Here is a 16,827-nt window from a genome sequence, read left to right as displayed (position 1 = left end):
TATAAATGTGATATAAATAATATGTAGGTTCAGTTGTTACAAATACAAGAACAGGTTGAAACTTTGAAAGGGACGTGTGGGGTTATCTACACTGATTGTTTTTATTAATTGTATTTCATTTTCTAAAATGGGTTTTGCTGCCCGGAAAACAACTGCAGAACATTTCGGACAAATTCAGTCAACAGATTGGTAAATGTGAGAATGGAAATATTTTCTATTCTAAATCTAGAAAAAAATAGTTGCTGCGTGGTTTTCCAAAAGAAAAGACATTTCATACATGTGGCAACCTGTAAATACACCATTTAAAAACCTATGTAGGATTGTGGCTCACTGAGCATCATTTTGCTTCTTACAAACATAGCATTTGAAAGGGAAAATAAAAGTCTTGATTTATAGTTGTACATTAATCTATGTTCAACAAACATGCATACTTTGTATAAAAAAAACACAACTTTCAGACATCAACAGTGTATTTTACATCTTGTATTTCCTATGTGAGTGAGTGTGTGAGAGTGTGTGTGTGTGTGTGTGTGTGTGTGTGTGTGTGTGTGTGTGTGTGTGTGTGTGTGTGTGTGTGTGTGTGGTGTGTTGGCCACACGCACACCTGTTTGTCTGTGTGTGTTCTCTGGAGGCCGGGGCTCAGTAGCGATGCTCCCCCCGCGTTATGTGCGAGGAGAACTCGTAGCGGTCTTGGCTGTGGTGACCACAGAGGTTGCACTCGAAGGGGTCTCTGAAGCCATGGCAGCCCATGTGAATGGTGTACATGACGTGGTCCAGGAAGAGAACGCGGCAGTGTTCGCACCGGTACGCCTTCACCTGCTCCCCGTCTGCCGTCACCACCTTGAAGCCCTCGGACGCCATCTCGATGCTGGCCCGGATGGCCTCGTACTGCCTCTGCTGCTCCTCCTTCACCATGCCGTTCCTCACCCCCGAGGTGATGTGGTTGGTCAGGTAGATGAGGCCGGACGACGCCCCGCCGGGACGATCCTCATTGTTGCTCTCGGTGTCCGTGGAGTCCTGGCCGCTGTGGCTGGGCGAGCCGTCCTTCTCGCTGGAAGCCGACTTGGAGTTGGAGAGGAGCAGCAGGTTCTCGGCCGCGCTGTCCTTGGCCGACCCGCCGAGGCCCGTCCCCGCGTGGCCCTCGGGCGCCGGCTTGTGCAGGGGGTACAAGGAGCCGAGGCCCACGTCGGACGAGGAGGCCGGGGAGGTCTGGACCAGAGGCCGAAGCGACTCGGCCCCCAAGTAGCTGATGGCGCTATTGATGGCCTGGTCGATGACGTGGGGCTGAATCATCTCTGCCCCGCCGTCGTATGAGAGGTCCGACAGACGTTTGTCGCCTGAGGGTTGGGAGAGACACAAGAGCAATGTTTTATATTTCACCGGCACCCTTGAACTCCTCCCCCCACCCCCTCCTGTGATTACACCACATTATTGCCGAGCCTGCTCCTCTCTAGCTGAGTCAGAAAATGACTCACTTTTTTTTTGTCACTGTTATTGTTATTTCTAGTCTCACACTAGCTTCTTCCTGAGCCTCCTCATGTTCACGTTTTCTCTCTCTTTTGTTATGAACATTATCATCATCTTAATGTAATACTATTATACACATGTGAACACTATTTAAACATTGACTTTTTCTAACACAGTTAAAGGCACAATTCCTGTTAAGGCTGAACTTTTTCTGTTACACTGCATGCATGCTGCAAAGGAAAAGTAATGAACAAAAAACTCATTGCAGCTTCAACTATGCAGCTTTCGTAAGCGCAACAGTTACACACATTTATCAGCGAAAGCAGCGATATTGTATTTACACAAAGGAAGCAGATTTCAGCCCTTACCCACAAACTTCTGTGGCATAGTGCTCTTACGCTTAGCTACGTTATTAGCTAGTCTGTCTAGCACCAAGGCTCTGTCAGATCCCGTCTGGCTTAAGTCTTCCCTCTGCTCATTGTGGTTGCTTTCTTCCTTTACTACTGGAAAGCAAGACAGAAAAGTAGATTTCAGAGTCAAAGTAACTTGAGTTTGTCCTGTTTAAAGTGATGAGCTGGCGCCTGACAACACATGGGGGTATGTTCTTGGACTGATGGTTTTCTCACAGAGGACAGAACGGACTATTCTGACACATGCGAGGCACTTGGTCGATAAATATAGTATTTGTTCATGCTCACAGATGAGGTATAGATGTGTTTCTAGGCTTCAATGCAGAGCACCCTGCACATTAAATATTTTTACAGTCAGTTCATTCAACATATGACTGCTGGGCGAATATAGACGAATACAGCACTTTATAATGACAACATGACTAAATAGACTAAACTATCCCTACAATCATTTTAAATAGTAGAACCTCTGCATGGTATATTCGAATGGAAACGACTGTAGTTGGACCTGACCTGTTGGAGCGTTTAGTAACAGCTTCATGGTGCCCTGCTGCTGCATGCATAGCGAGTCCTGCACTCGGGCTAAAGTGGGTCATCACATTTGGGTGAAAGGGAAGTGTGCGTCTCGTGAGGCACCAACCTGTGTAGATGCTGTTCTGCAGCCCCATGCACTGGAGGTAGTTGTGACAGCGCTCCTTGTGCTCCTCGAGAGAGCTGCGCTGCTTGTAACTCCGCCCACAGTAAGCACACTTGTGGGGTTTTCCAACTGCAGAGACAAAAAAACAACAACATTAGATCAGTGAACTAGATCAGTGCTATATTGTATGTCATGGTTGATTTTTTTTTTTGGTTTAGGGACACAATAGAGATTAAAGTTAAACTGCTGTTCTAACTGCCCTTTTTGGTGTTTCTTTTCCTGTAAAAATACAGGAAGTGATGGATTTTACATTTCCAGTTTGACTGGAATAATTAGAAGAAGAATATTTAGCGTGAGCAGTGGTAATCCAAGGAAAAGAGTACCGCTACAGAGGGTTCATCGACAGAAAACGCAACGAAAAGACCTGGCAGTACCGCCCACACTGTTTGATTGACAGGTGATCTTTGCCTCAGCTACCCTGTGTTTCAGGGGGGATTTGGGAAGCAATTTGGGGATGTTTACGATTTATAAATAAAGACTATTGAGTAACATAGTGGGGTTTTTATGAGCTGAGTCTTGTGTAGTAGAGTTTATATTTAAGGATCGACTATTTCCCCATCCAAAGTTTATTCCTGGTCTTATAGAGAAGGCTTTTAAAACTAGTTAATAATAGACCCACAATTGTAGAATATAATCTATTGAAATTGTAAATGAACAGTTGAAAAAATTAAATACATACTCGTGTATTTTTGGTGTTTAATCGATCCCAAAGTCCTGCTGCTTTAAAAACGTCACCAACAGCACCAAATGTGTTTTTAGGAAATTTCTCAGCCTTTTTTAGAAGAGAAATGACGTTCATTGTGACCTGTTTTAAAGCCTGCCTTCGGTAAGAATGAACGTCGTAGAAAGTGCTGAGAGACTAACAAACTGTTGGTCTTAAGCCTTCCATGGAAATTGAAGACAGTAAAATAAATTGATTTAAGTTGAAACTGCTGTGCAAGGATCATTTTGCAGTTCATCCCTTCACTGTTCTGCACAGCTATTCAGAGCAGGCTTTGTACGAGTGCTGTTTACACTCAAATATTTCATGAACATATACTTCTGCAAAGCATTTGCAAAAAAAAGTGACACCATATCTAGATCCTGTCAACTTCCCCTTACATAGCACTAATCTCTCACTGTATGCACTGGAGAACAGGGTTTACCACGAGTGCAGAAGTTTTCAGTGGGTGACCGTTGCGTACTCACCCGAGTGGGTGCGTAAATGGCCGGTGAGGGCGTCCCTCCTGCGACAGGCGTAGCTGCACAGGTGACACTTGAAGGGTTTCTCCCCTGAATGGAGCTTGATGTGACGCAGCAGGTTGCCCTTCTGGGTGAAGGAGGCCCCGCACTGGCTGCAGTGGAACGGACGTTCTCCTGAGGACAAGAGCACAACCGATGCACATAGTCGGAAAGGGGCAGATAAAACGCAACTTGTGTGTTTCACCGGCACCCACTCGTATGTGTTTGTATATTATGTTCTTGATTTTTAATGCGTGTCTTCCCTGCACCCCTCTCCCTAACCTCCCTGTGTTTGATCCCTCCACTGACGACGATAAAAGCACAAAGTCTCTGTCTTTTATGCGCGGATGAAGAAGCGCGCTGCGGGGGAATGTGGGGTCGCTGCACTACAAGCGCGCCGAGCGCCAGAACAAGGAGGATGATGGAGCGTCTCTGGGGCTGAGAGCGCTCCAGCAGCCGGAGAGAGGGTTTCACAGCAAGTGACACCCTATCTCTCCGTGCTCCCCCTGCCCCACCGGCTTCTGCCGCTCTGATCGAACAAGAGCCTTTCAGACTCAGCCTGCCAGTTCCGTAATGCACCATTGCCTGGGTCAATTTGATCTGAAAATCTCATTTTTTCCTCTTCTTCGTCTCTAAAATAAGAGCGGCACATCACAATGCAAATTCAGCCTCATTTGAATAAAGCGAAGGAAACACTTTGTGTTGAGAGCCAGTCTTCCTGATCATCGCTTCTGGAATAAACCAATATCCAGCCTCTCCGAGTGTTGTGGCATTCTGTGAGAACGTTTTAATGTGGCTTTTTTTCTCTTTTTTTCTCAAAGGCCCCCCATAAAATAAGAGTCACCAGTGAAGCAGCAAAAATATATAAAAAAGGAAATTCATTAAAAATGCATTTCAGGAGCAAAGACTCACCACAGTATTTTCTATTTAAATAGGAGGCACTTCATTATATCTTTTATTGTACTTTCTTTTGCATTTACATTAGTCTAGTGTTCCTTTCTTCCATTTAGAGTTTCATTAGTTTCTAAAGCTTGACAGTTAAGTGCCTTTTTCAAAAATGTTCCCCACCACTGGTTTGGCTTCATTACAATAGAATATCAATTTTAAAATTTGAAAAAACTTTTAATAGCCAGATAATTGTCACTTCATAGAGATTCCATTTAATTGCAGCAGATATATCCTGTATCTTAACAGAGGGCATGTCTTTTTGGACCAAGTTCTTCTCTGCTACTTTATCGCTGTAATAATATGATCAGTTACTGTTGCTTGTTATGTGGTAATTCAGAGTCATTTAAACGAACAATAATGAATGCTAATGGTCTATTTCACGCACGACAGGAAGGCTTACATGCATACAGCCAAACTACTGAGTATATAAGGGTGAATGCAAACATAAGAACAGGCTCTAAAGTGTATTTATTCACGGTGCTTGTGTTAGTAAGAGACAACGAATCTGAGCTTCATTTATGCCATTCAAAGTCTGAAGAAATGTTCTGCACGTGTGCGGGAGCCACAGCAGGCACCTTTATACTCCTCATCCATCCTCTCATACTGACAGTGAACATGGGTGCAAAGGAAGGGCAAGAAGTGTTGCAGGTGGCTTACCAGTGTGGCTTCGCTTGTGCACCATCAACACATTGGGGCCAATGCAAACTATCCCACAGATATCGCACTTGAGCTTCCCGTTGGGCAGCCGGATACCGCCGGCCGAGGAGTAGGCCTTGGCTTCGAGGCTCGGCTGTGAGCCGTTCACCTTGGCCCCCGAGGCATCGATCACGCGCAAGTCTTCCGCGCACTCTTCCTCCTCCACGCCATTCATGTCACAGGCCAGCCCATTCTCCTCATCACTGCGAGCCTCAACTTTAATGTTACAGGCTGGAAAAGAGGGCAAGGGGGGTGGGGAGGGGCCACGGTTTAGAATAAGAGCATGATTCTTTCATGATGTTATATACTAAAGATGGGAAATTATCAGTGTGATATTGATACTGTGACATGAGAATAGATAGAGCTGCTTATTGTAACATTGTGATGTAGCCTTGAAGTTGCCTTTGCCTGGTCTGAAATGCTTCATGAAAGAAAAGTGAAACGATTGACTGTCCTCGCTGAAATAATTGATATTTCTAATAAATATTTGGTTGTTATATTGACGTTATCTCACTGATTATTTCTAAAGCATGCAAGAGATCTATTTCATTTAGTTTGGTATGACTTGGTTTAAGTCATTCATATTTTATTTCTGAATCTTGTTATTTTTCTTCTTTTTAAAATAATTTACCTGACAGATTTTCATAGATCAATTAGAAACTAACCCACCTCGTCATATATTTTGCTTTTTAATTTGGTGAAATGCTTCCCTAAAGTTATCCTTTTATTTATCTGAATAAGACATCAAATTATGTGTCACATTGTTTATTTTTTTACAAATAAATTACATACTTTCTCATTTAATAAAGACTAATTTGATGAACTCAAACTGTGTTTTACTTGCAGCCATAAAACCGAACTTTAATCAGACCTGGCTTTATTGTAGCCAATGTGCTTCTGTTCATTCCCTCGTTCCTCTGTCGGGATAGACTGTGTTTAACGGCACTGCAACTGCACTATAATATAACTAGGGCAACAACAGTTGTGCAAGGGAAAACCTCCTTTAGTGCACAATGCAACATGACCATGTTTACCAGGATGCTGCATCAAAACTTCAAAAGCTTCCCTTCTTACTTGATATATTTTTTCTGAATAAAACCTGTGAAAAATCAACAAACATCCCGCAGCCTCCTCATCCAAACCGTAGACTATGCTGCTTATTTATTTCCCAGCAGCATAGCTGCATTAGGATAAACAGGTGGATAGCGTGCTTACTGTTGTAGGATGTCGGTGATGAAGAAACACTCATCTAGCACCATCACACTTCGGTAAAACAAATGACAAGATAAACAGGAAACAGAGACACAGGAAGCAGTGTGAAACTAGGGACGACGGCGGCGTCTTTTAGAGCAAGAGAGTGCGATGTACACACGCAGGCACACATAAGACAGCCTTTCAGAGTGAAGAAAGTCAATGCCGCATGATTGATGAATGCCAAGATTGTAGTTTATACTAAATTTTAATCTCTACTAAATGTTTGGTGTTCCCGAAGTGATCAGAACAGATGAGAGTCCTTCTGTGTTGAACTAGCTGCTCCTTCTTTTCCCACCACTGAGCAGTTAAGAGAACTGACAGATCTTGCAAGTCCCACAGCTACACCAGCTTGTGGTTTGCATGTCACGGGGTCCGCCTGATTTCCCCATGCTTCTACCTCTCTGTTTGTACAACTGAAGAGGAAGAAGTGGAAATCATGAAATATAGGAATACATGGAAAAGGGGAAGCTTCAGAAAGAGGGCCTGTCTAACTGAAATACCAAGAATTATGGAGAAGTGACAGAAAGGGAAGCACGGGAAAGGAATTGTAAAACAGCCTGTAACTGAAACATGGTTGTTGGTTTTTTTTCTTTTTTCTTTTGTAGGGAGTTTTGTTTTCGACGAGACCACATATAAATCCCTATTTGTACAGAACGTTAGAGAGGAGGAGATGGAGGAAACTAACAGCATCGGATCATGAGATGTTTATGATCGCTTTTCCGATCAATGTAGCATAATCCCAACGTCAATCTCCATGCATTTTTCAACAACAATCTGCTCATCTGTTCAACTGTTGAAATTGTCGACAAACTCTCTCGTCGCTGAGCAAATGAGATAAGAGAGACACCAGCTGCGCACGCATAGGGAAGGAAAGGCTTCACTGTTTGTGAAAACAAAATGGTGCTTATGTTCTATTTAAGTGCAAAGCTGATGATGAGTTTTGATACTATCCATTTCATCTTTTCTAAATATACCCACCATTTATCCATTACTTTTCACTATGTATGCACAACATTAACTATTGTGTCAAATGATCCATTACTTTGAGCTCTTCAAACGTTACCTATTTTCACCATGTATATACTACTGTTAGCTAACTATTTTAAATATGCATCCATTACTCTTAGCTAACGTGGACTATTTTAACCATTTATGCATTTTAGCTAACATAATTTCTCTATTTATCCATTACTTTCAACTATTTAATCTTTTTACTACTTTTTACTTTTAGCTAACGTTAACTATTTCAACGGTTTATCCACTATTTTTAACGTTAACTATTTTAACTCATTTCTCACTTGAACCACCCCCGTGTTTCAGTCAGGCAAAAGCACTTCACAGGTTTTTTTAAGGCAAGTGATTTGTTCTATTTGCATATCACAGAGCTCGAAAGCAAAACTTCTCTGGGTAGCTGAAGTACTTCACTAATGTCAACAGGGAGTTGTAAAATGATGTGCCAATAAAAAGGCTTAATCAAACTATTGCTCAGCATTGGCAGGAGAGGCATTTCTCTGCACATGGAAATGTAGCTACGGTTACAGGAATACCTTCAATATAAAGGTGTATACTGTGGGCTACAGAAGGCATTGTGTTTCTTCTCACTTATTTCAGAATTCTTTGAACAATGAACCTAATGTTTATCTGTGGTTGTCAGTTGCTAAGGCTGTCAGGTTTTCCGGCAGCTAAAGCAGCCAGAAGGGAACCATGAACGCTGGGCTGCCACCCACTTCTCATGGATATGGGGAAGTTGTGACTGAATTGGGAATAGGAAGAAGGCTTTTTACTTTTTATCTTGTTTGTCACGGTCACACATCCTGATTTTCTCGTTTTGGGAAGCAAGGGTTAGACAAACAAAAAAGGTCTCAATATAATAACATATAATAATATAACCTGATGTGGATCTAATCCTCAGGTTACAGATGATGGGGTAGAATGAAAAAATAACAAGTGAAATACTAGCAAGTGACTTACTAATATATATGTATTAAAAAAAATGCTATTGTACAAAATAAGAAATAATTGGAAGATTGGAAGCCACTTAGCAAGTGTGTTAGTTCTGCAGTGTGGAAACAGGGAGCCTGCTGTAGGTTCCTGTTACTGACTTATGCTTCTCTCACTGCCTGAAAATAACCTTGTGTGCAAAAGAGTGAGACCACGTGTTTTGAACCACGGCAGTAACACTCTCGACGCCCAAAACAGCCTGCTTTTCCCCTCACAGTAAGAAAGTCGCCTCCACGTTTTCGGGAACTACACAGCTTAGTCTCCCTCTTAGTCTCATGTCTCTGAAATAGCAACGGCTACGGTCTGAATCACCGAAAGTGAAAGAAAAATCATTTCACTGGGATGTCGAGAAGGTCATTGTACGGCCTTGTCCTTTTAATCAAATATGTCTCTATTCAAAATTCAAATTTAAGCAACACAAGACAAACTAAATGAATTTAGCTTGCATTTTTGGGACAATTTACTAAACACTGATATAGGCAACAAAAACCTTGCAGCGGTGTGAATATGCAGCAACAGTGATGATCCCGGGCTGTGAAGGCTTATTTGCAACAGGAAATAACCTGGGTTTTGAGGTTTTGAGCTTTCGATACTTTGAAGTCCGTGTCCCACATATAGTCCCCCTGCTTTTGCCTTTTTCACGACAGAGAACTGAGCAGCACATGATCCTGGGTGATAATTATAACTCATTCTGCCTTTTATCACAGAGGCAGCCATGCATAGATGTACCAGATACTTGCACTTCCCTTCTTTCTCTCTGCCCCTATATAGACACACGTAATCACACACACACACACATACACTCACGCACACACGCACACACAAACAAACACACGCACACGCACGCACAAAGTGATCGTACTCTTATAGGGAATGAACAGAAACTCACATGTAGCCAGCTGTGCCCTACCGATTTCTCTACCGATGAAAATCATTTAAATCAGCTGCTTTCCGACTATTTCCCTATTTTCCCACAGATTGTACGACACGTCAGTCCACTGAGATGAGATGTACACAGTCGTATAAAACATGGCTCTGCAAATGCTCCCTAACTCGATTTAACATGTGTTGATTGTTGCCATCGCAGCACTTGTTCAGAACCGATCTCTGCCTGCGCTGAGCTTGTAAAGTCAAACAGAGAGCCTTTGTGAGTAAGCGTGCGCGCGTGTGTGTGTGTGTGTGTGTGTGCGTGCAGGTGTGTGACCTATGTGGTGGAGTGATGCACTGATCTCTCTGAGCTTAGCCTTCTTCCTGAACTCTTTATCTCCAGGAGTGTTGAAACTGACTGATGGCAAGTTCTTCTTAGGAAACTCTTGCACATCCTATTTCAGTTGAGCCGAGCTGCACCTCTTTGTGCACATTTCACATCTCAAGCTTTCCTGAGTCTTTACATTTCGGTGACGTTCCCTATCATTTTGGACATTCAGTGAACATATAAAGGTTTATAATTTCATACATAAACAATCATAATACTTTACAAAACATGACCTGTTATTTAAACTATGAAAAAATAATCATATGTGTGATTTATCTTGCTGTTGTGTTAAACTGATTAGCTTTTAATGACCAATAATGATTCCCCCTGTTTTTTTCACGAACCCCCCATGTTAGGAGACTTGAGATAAATATACGGCGCCCCGATGAGAATCCCCCTCACATGCTTCATCCTTATTTTCACCATGATATTCCCTGGCTTGCTGTTCACAAACTCAAATCAAGGCCACATTAGCTATTCCTTAAGATTCGGCTTATTAATGACATGCCATGGATCAAAGGGATTTTTTTCTTATTTTTGACCTTTTCTGCCAATGACCTAAATGTATCTCTTTGCAGCTTTAAATGAAATTTTCCAAGGGATTTGGAACGGCAAATATGTCCCACTGGATGTGTATGGGATTAAGTTGTAAAAACATTTAAATATTTTTTTTATAAATATACATGTTATGCTTTTGATACTGACATTACTTTCATTTAACCGTTTTCCACTGATTTGGGTGCTTTGGGAGTGAACACATTACTGTTTGGGAAAGGCACTGCGGCAGGTTTGACTCGTTTGGATTGCTGCTTCACGGATACCCCCAATTTAACGTAGCAATCACGCACTTGGATTACTTCGTTCCTAATTTGCACAAGCATCCGAGATGTTCTGGGGGGCTGTGGGTGCGTTTGGTGAGATGTTGCCTCGTACCTTTGTCCCCTCTGTTGTTCTGCTGGTGGGTGGAGCCGGCTGACAGGTCCTCGGGGACGGCCATGGGCTCCTCTGCCTCCTCGGACGCGTCGTTGATGGGGGAACTGTCCCGGCCTGGGGAGACACACACCAGCAAACACACATCACTCACCACGCAGCCCTTATTCAGGAGACGCAAAATTACCTCTGGCCCGTTTGTGGGGCCTATTGTATCTACTCTCTGCCCTCTATGGCTCAATCATGCAGCGGGTAGTCTTTTACCTGGCATCTGGGCCATTTCCTGGGCCTCCTCTGTCTCCATGCGGTGCAAGTACTCTAATAAGAAAGAGATGGAGATGTAGATGTGTGTGAGTTTAATCAAGTGCAGGCGGAGGAAACAACATTATAAAAAGCCAGAGTGGAGTAAAGGGTGTACTCCTCGGCGTGACTTTGTCACCTCGGTGAGATCACTCTTGTCACCGCTGCAGACACACCACTGTCCTCCACATTACATTACAAAGAATCACAGACATTTCCATTACAAGTCTGACAGAGAGACTGAGCTCGGAGAGTGGCTTGGCTCCGGCTGACGGGCCCGCTGGTAGCGGCGGGTCACTGGGAACGGGCTTTCAGACCACATTTGTTATTTATTGTTAATTTACTGCCACGTAATCATCCAAAAATGCAAACTGACTGCCGCAAAATTAAGCAGAAAATTAACTGGCCCCCGGGTCACGGGGATGCGGGTGTTTGCCGTTCCCAGCTGATCGACGCTCGTGTTCTCTCTAATTTACTGAGCATGCATCGCTGAGCCCGCGGCCCGGGCACAGACGCATGCGAGCCGCAATCAGAAACAAAGAGAGGGGAGGAGAGAGAGGGAGAGTAACAGAGGAGAAGGGGACAGAAGAGCAGCGAGAGAGATATAGAGGCAGAGACGTAGACAGTGATGGGAGGGCAAGAAGTCAGGAGAGAAAACGCAACAGGAAGGCACGGAGAAAAAGAAAAGAGACAGAAAAGCAGGCCGAAGGACGGAGAACTTCTCTTTATTTATGATTTTTTTTCTTTTCTTTTTTAGAAGCAATCCTCCGGCCAGGGCTGAATATCTGAGGAGTCACCAGTGCTCGTGGCCCCATTAATAATGGATGGCCCTCAAGTCTGCAGCAGATGGGCCCGACAGCCTCAGCCTCAGCCTCAGCTCCGCCACTTCAAGAAGCCCTCGGTGGGGCCGCTGCCCAGTCCAAGCAGCCTCTCAGGGAGAAGTGAAGCTCCCGAAAATAGCGAAACAAGCCCAAGGGAGAAGGGGAACCTAGGCCTTCCTGTTTTACTGACAGATGGCTCCACACATTTGGAACAAATAGTGGGAAGCGACCGGGCCGCTCTGTTGCAACGCACAACATTCTGCGGAGTCAAGTCAGGAGCTCATGGCATGCAGACGCCCAGGATGCAAGTGTGAGGGGAGGGGGGGCAAAGGTCACTGGTGCAGAAGATTTGTTCAGCACAACACCGGGGTGTTGCGTGTTACTGGGCTGAGCTTTGCCTATGCAGCGTCCTTCTTCAGCATCTGGAGTTTGGAGGTCGGGGGCAGAGGGCGGGTATATTCTCAAGTGCCTTTTTTTTTTTTTCTGGGCAGATGGTGCGAGGGGAAAACACGGATGTGTCGGCAGGGGGGCTTCGGCAGAAATAAAAAAGAGAGTTCCTACATTCAGCCACAACCCACTTGCGTAGGCATGTGGAAAGGAAGGTGCACTGAGAATATTCAGGAAGTAGCTATTTTGTGATACCCTTTTCATGCGGTTTTAATTCTTCTACCGTGTTTTTTTTTACAATTTAAAAAACTTATCCCATTTGGTTTTTAGTCGTGATTTAGATCCTGTGCCTTAATCTTCCCTTGCCAAAGTTTAAAGTCCTAGTTTAGAGCAGGTACTGTACAACTTTAATGTTTTCATCCAATTAATTGTAACATACATGTATGCACACAAACTAGATGCACTGTGTTAAGTGTTTGCATTTCTCAATTATTGAATCAAATCAAACTGAAATTATGAGAATAGCAGGATTTTCACGCCTGACTGCTTATGTCCTGGTTGTTATTGGGGGATGTATGTTTGTGTGTGTGTGTGTGTGTGTGTGTGTGTGTGTGTGTGTGTGTGTGTGTGTGTGTGTGTGTGTGTGTTAACTGAGGGCAGGTGGAATCTTTCAACCAGTGAAATGGAAGTCACAGAAAAGACTTTTGACACTGCGCAGAGGGACTGGAAAAGTTTTGGTCTGAGTATATGTCAAGTGAGGAGAGGCAGGAAGAGGCTTGTGGGTTCACAGAATTCTCGGTCCTCCTCCTGTGTCTGTGTGTGTGTGTGTGTGTGTGCGTGTGTGTTTTTGCGTTTGTGTGTTTGGTGGGGGTGGGAGGGTGGTGCAAAGGCGACACCAGGGAGCAGGGTGGAGATGAGAAACAACGAAACCGTTAACAGATACTGAGGACCACACCAGTAAAGTTTGGATACCCAGCTCGAGACACTGGTGTGTTTAAATGAGCGCGCACAGTACACATTTAAAATGCACAGTGAATACTGGAATACACAAAGCAAGTACAAAAATGGGGAGAAAAACATTTTCTTGAGTGTTTTAGTTAAAATTGTAATTGTTTTAAAAATAAGATAATAAACGTTTTCATTATAAGCCAACATTATGGCAGAATTTCAGGAAAAATCTGTGACCTTTAATTGCATGATTAAACATTTAAAAAACAAAATAAAAGTGTGATGCAAGGCCCAGGAGGTTCATGTTACAAAATCTTTATCATGTTTCTACTTTTGGCTGGGATAAAACACGTATATATACACACATCATATTTTGTCACGATATAAACTCAGTTTCATCGCACATTAATGCTGACCTCACTTAGATTACAGGCGCAAAAATCATAATTCTCTATTCTCACACACTCTAGAAGTTTCCACTCCAGACAGTCGCCAAACTGACGATTAAAGAAAACATCTGAATTAATAATTTTCACTCCTGCGCAAGGATTGTATGAGTATAGTAATAAAGATGTGGCCACTTTCTTATCAGCCATTAGGATTAGAGATTAGCTCACACTGCCAAGCAATGTGGCCCACGGTCACCTTTGTTCATATGCACATGGAGACTCATCAGTAATTCATGAAATGTATGGGTGCGAATGGGTAGATAGTGTTAGCGGATGTGTTCTGGGAGCCCGTCGAGGGGGTGAGGGGAGAGTAAAGGTGCGCTGAAGAGAAGTTTCCTTCATTTGCATCTGACACACTTCACTACTCATGCTATTCAGACAGTACAATCATTTTAATAACTGTCTGCCTTCCTCTGCTCCCCCTCCTCCTCCTACTTCTGTTTCTACTGACAAGAAAGATGATGTATCTGCAGACAGATTTGCAGCACTTGCAGCGCTTCTCTTTCCAACTGAGATATGAAAAAGTCCTATGGTGCAGGTACCGGGGTTCCTTTCTGAGTTTTTAATCGGTCTAACATCTGAATCAAGCGTATCTCCTTTGCCAAGTGTTACTTCATGTTGGATATTTGCATTTAAGTGTGATTTGAGTGAATTATCAACTTCCTTTAAATGTTTTAAACTCAGGGAAAAATTACATTTTACTTGAGAGAAAAATTCCAATGCATTCATATTTGCTAATAAATCATATTACATGAAACCAAGATGCTCTCCGACAGTTTAAGCTTGGAAATAAAACTCACGGAAGCTCACCGACTTGTTGTTTTACATCTGAGCAGCGCCACTAAAGATACAATTATGAATAGTTACATTAATTCTTAATTTGATCAAAAGCATAAAACATAAATATATATATATATATATTTTAGCAGATGCTCAACTTTAACAACCAACTTTTTTTTACGTGTTGAAAAGATGAAAACACTTTATTTCCTCAACATGTTTGCACCTCTGTGTTTCTGCCTGGGCGTTGATGAACTACTTTCCAACTCGGAGTAAAACAGTTTCATCAGTCATGCCTACATGTGGGTATTTTGTTTCCTTCACACAGACGTTTAAAAACTAACTGAGACTGTGGTTCGAACAGGTGAATACAAAGATTAACGGGATGATAAATTATCCGATTTATCGATTATTAATGCATACGCGCGCTCGGATATGCGGAGTGATTTCCTGTTTATGCGCTGAAGTATTTTCACACATGGTTTGGGTTTTTATGACCCGGACAAAAATTGCGTCTCAATCAAAAGTTGTTCCCCCCCTTCTGAAAATGTGTATTTTAATATTTTCTCAAACTTCAGACCGGCCTACAGATTTTATCTGAAGTTTATGAGCGCGCGCATCTGTTGCAACAGGTGCTATAACAGGAGTGTAACAACCCAATAAACGGGTTCAAATGAGAGCGAAAAGCCTCGATAATTAGCAGGAAATCTTAGACATTACATTAGTGTTTTTTTTTTTATTTTAAAAGTTTAAAAGTTATTTATCCATGTGTTCCCAAAAGAAAAAGAGACAGGAAGAAAAAAAGGGGAACATTCCACTACTTTCGTTAAATAGCTTCCAATTTAGTAACGAATGACACAGGAAAGTGGCTATAGTTGATCTATATTTCATAATTAAAAAGGTGCTGTGATTTGTTCACTCGTGTAACCGTCCTGCACCGGCGGAGAATACCGCGCACCCAGCGGGATCTGATGCTGCGGCGCACCTGCACCGAAACTACAAGGAGACTCTCTTCTTTTTCCAGTCAGGTGCCAAACGTTTCCTACAACTCTAGAGAGGACCCGAGTGCAATTCAGAGGTGTCGATCGAGCCCTCAAAACGTCAGCTTTGGGAGCTATACAAAAATACGGCGCGGTGGAAGTCACTTTACCTGCTATTCCTTGAGTTTGCAGTATGAAGTTCTTCCAACTCTCCCCGGCTCCATGTGCAGAAGGTCGCAGCGCCGCCGCGGCCCCATGGAGCTGCGCCCGGAGTCCCTCCCCTCTCCACTGCACTTCCTCGTTCCAGCCCAACATGACTATGTCTCTGAGCTCGGCTGGGGCATTTTGCTCGCTTTTATCCACAGGCCGAGTCTGCAGCGGGGAGTCGAGCCGCCGAGCCCCTGGCACTTGCTTTGTGCCGTGCCAATAAAAGCTGACACCCAGTAGACCATTACTGGCAGCCATGCATGAGATGGGATGAGGCGCGCGAGGAGAGTGGACCATTCATTGTTTATTTATTTCATTCTCACCGAGGAAGCTGATGGGGGTGGGAGGGGGTCTCCTTACTTGCATATTGGACAGCTCCCCTTCTGTCACCTGTTCTGGCAGTCCATGAAATTAACACAACTGTTTCCTTTCCCATATAATGAGTTTCTTTCTTTGTTTAATGTTTCATCCATTTATTTGACTTACTGCCCTCAAGAGTCAAAGCATGTTGTCTTTCTCGCATCACATCAGTGAGTGTCCAGTTGTCACAACCTGGGCACATTGTTTCTTTATGTATGTATGTATGTATTATTATTATTATTATTATTATTATTATTATTATATCTATATTTTTTTTAATATTTCACTCTTTGCAATGCGCGTCCTCACAGAGGTCTCTGACTCCGTCCTGCAGAAGAGTGCATTATGTTTCCATCTGGTTTTGGGTGCAAACCAACACGGTTCCCTGGTTCTGAGAGTCCAAACCCATCGGGGCCGTTTCACTTTCAGATGATCCCCGTGTTACACTTAACTTTATAGAAGTTTTGCAGCAAAAACAAAAATTCAAAACCTACTTGAAACCGAGATCCACAACATTGGATATGAATTAGTAAACTGTCACCACACTCTAAACCGTCACCGCGTCAATCGTCCATCTCCCTCCATGATAGGAGAATAGTAGTATGATCGTACAAGGCCAGGACTTTAACCTTTTTAACCCCGGTTAAGCCCCTGCCATTTTTCTCAAAAATTCAAAATTGTTTGCATACCCAAACTAAATACAGAATATCTCCTTA

At 43.1% G+C, this 16,827-nt stretch overlaps 1 protein-coding gene across 1 annotated transcript; it reads right to left on the bottom strand.

Moving 5' to 3' along the window:
- Positions 1-639: 639 nt before the first annotated feature.
- Positions 640-15,996, bottom strand: ikzf1 (IKAROS family zinc finger 1 (Ikaros); the record flags this gene model as incomplete). Its single annotated transcript, XM_079229923.1, is given in 9 exon segments — positions 640-1,337; positions 1,836-1,970; positions 2,518-2,643; positions 3,763-3,930; positions 5,401-5,670; positions 10,883-10,996; positions 11,144-11,197; positions 15,715-15,937; positions 15,940-15,996. Coding segments are annotated over 9 exon segments (1,845 nt in total).
- Between the last annotated feature and the right edge of the window lie 831 nt (positions 15,997-16,827).

Source organism: Taurulus bubalis (genome assembly GCF_910589615.1).
Source record: "Taurulus bubalis genome assembly, chromosome: 14".
Taxonomy (NCBI): Eukaryota; Metazoa; Chordata; class Actinopteri; order Perciformes; family Cottidae; genus Taurulus; species Taurulus bubalis.
Note: the sequence above shows the minus strand (reverse complement) of the source record. Positions and strands in the feature narration are given on the sequence as shown.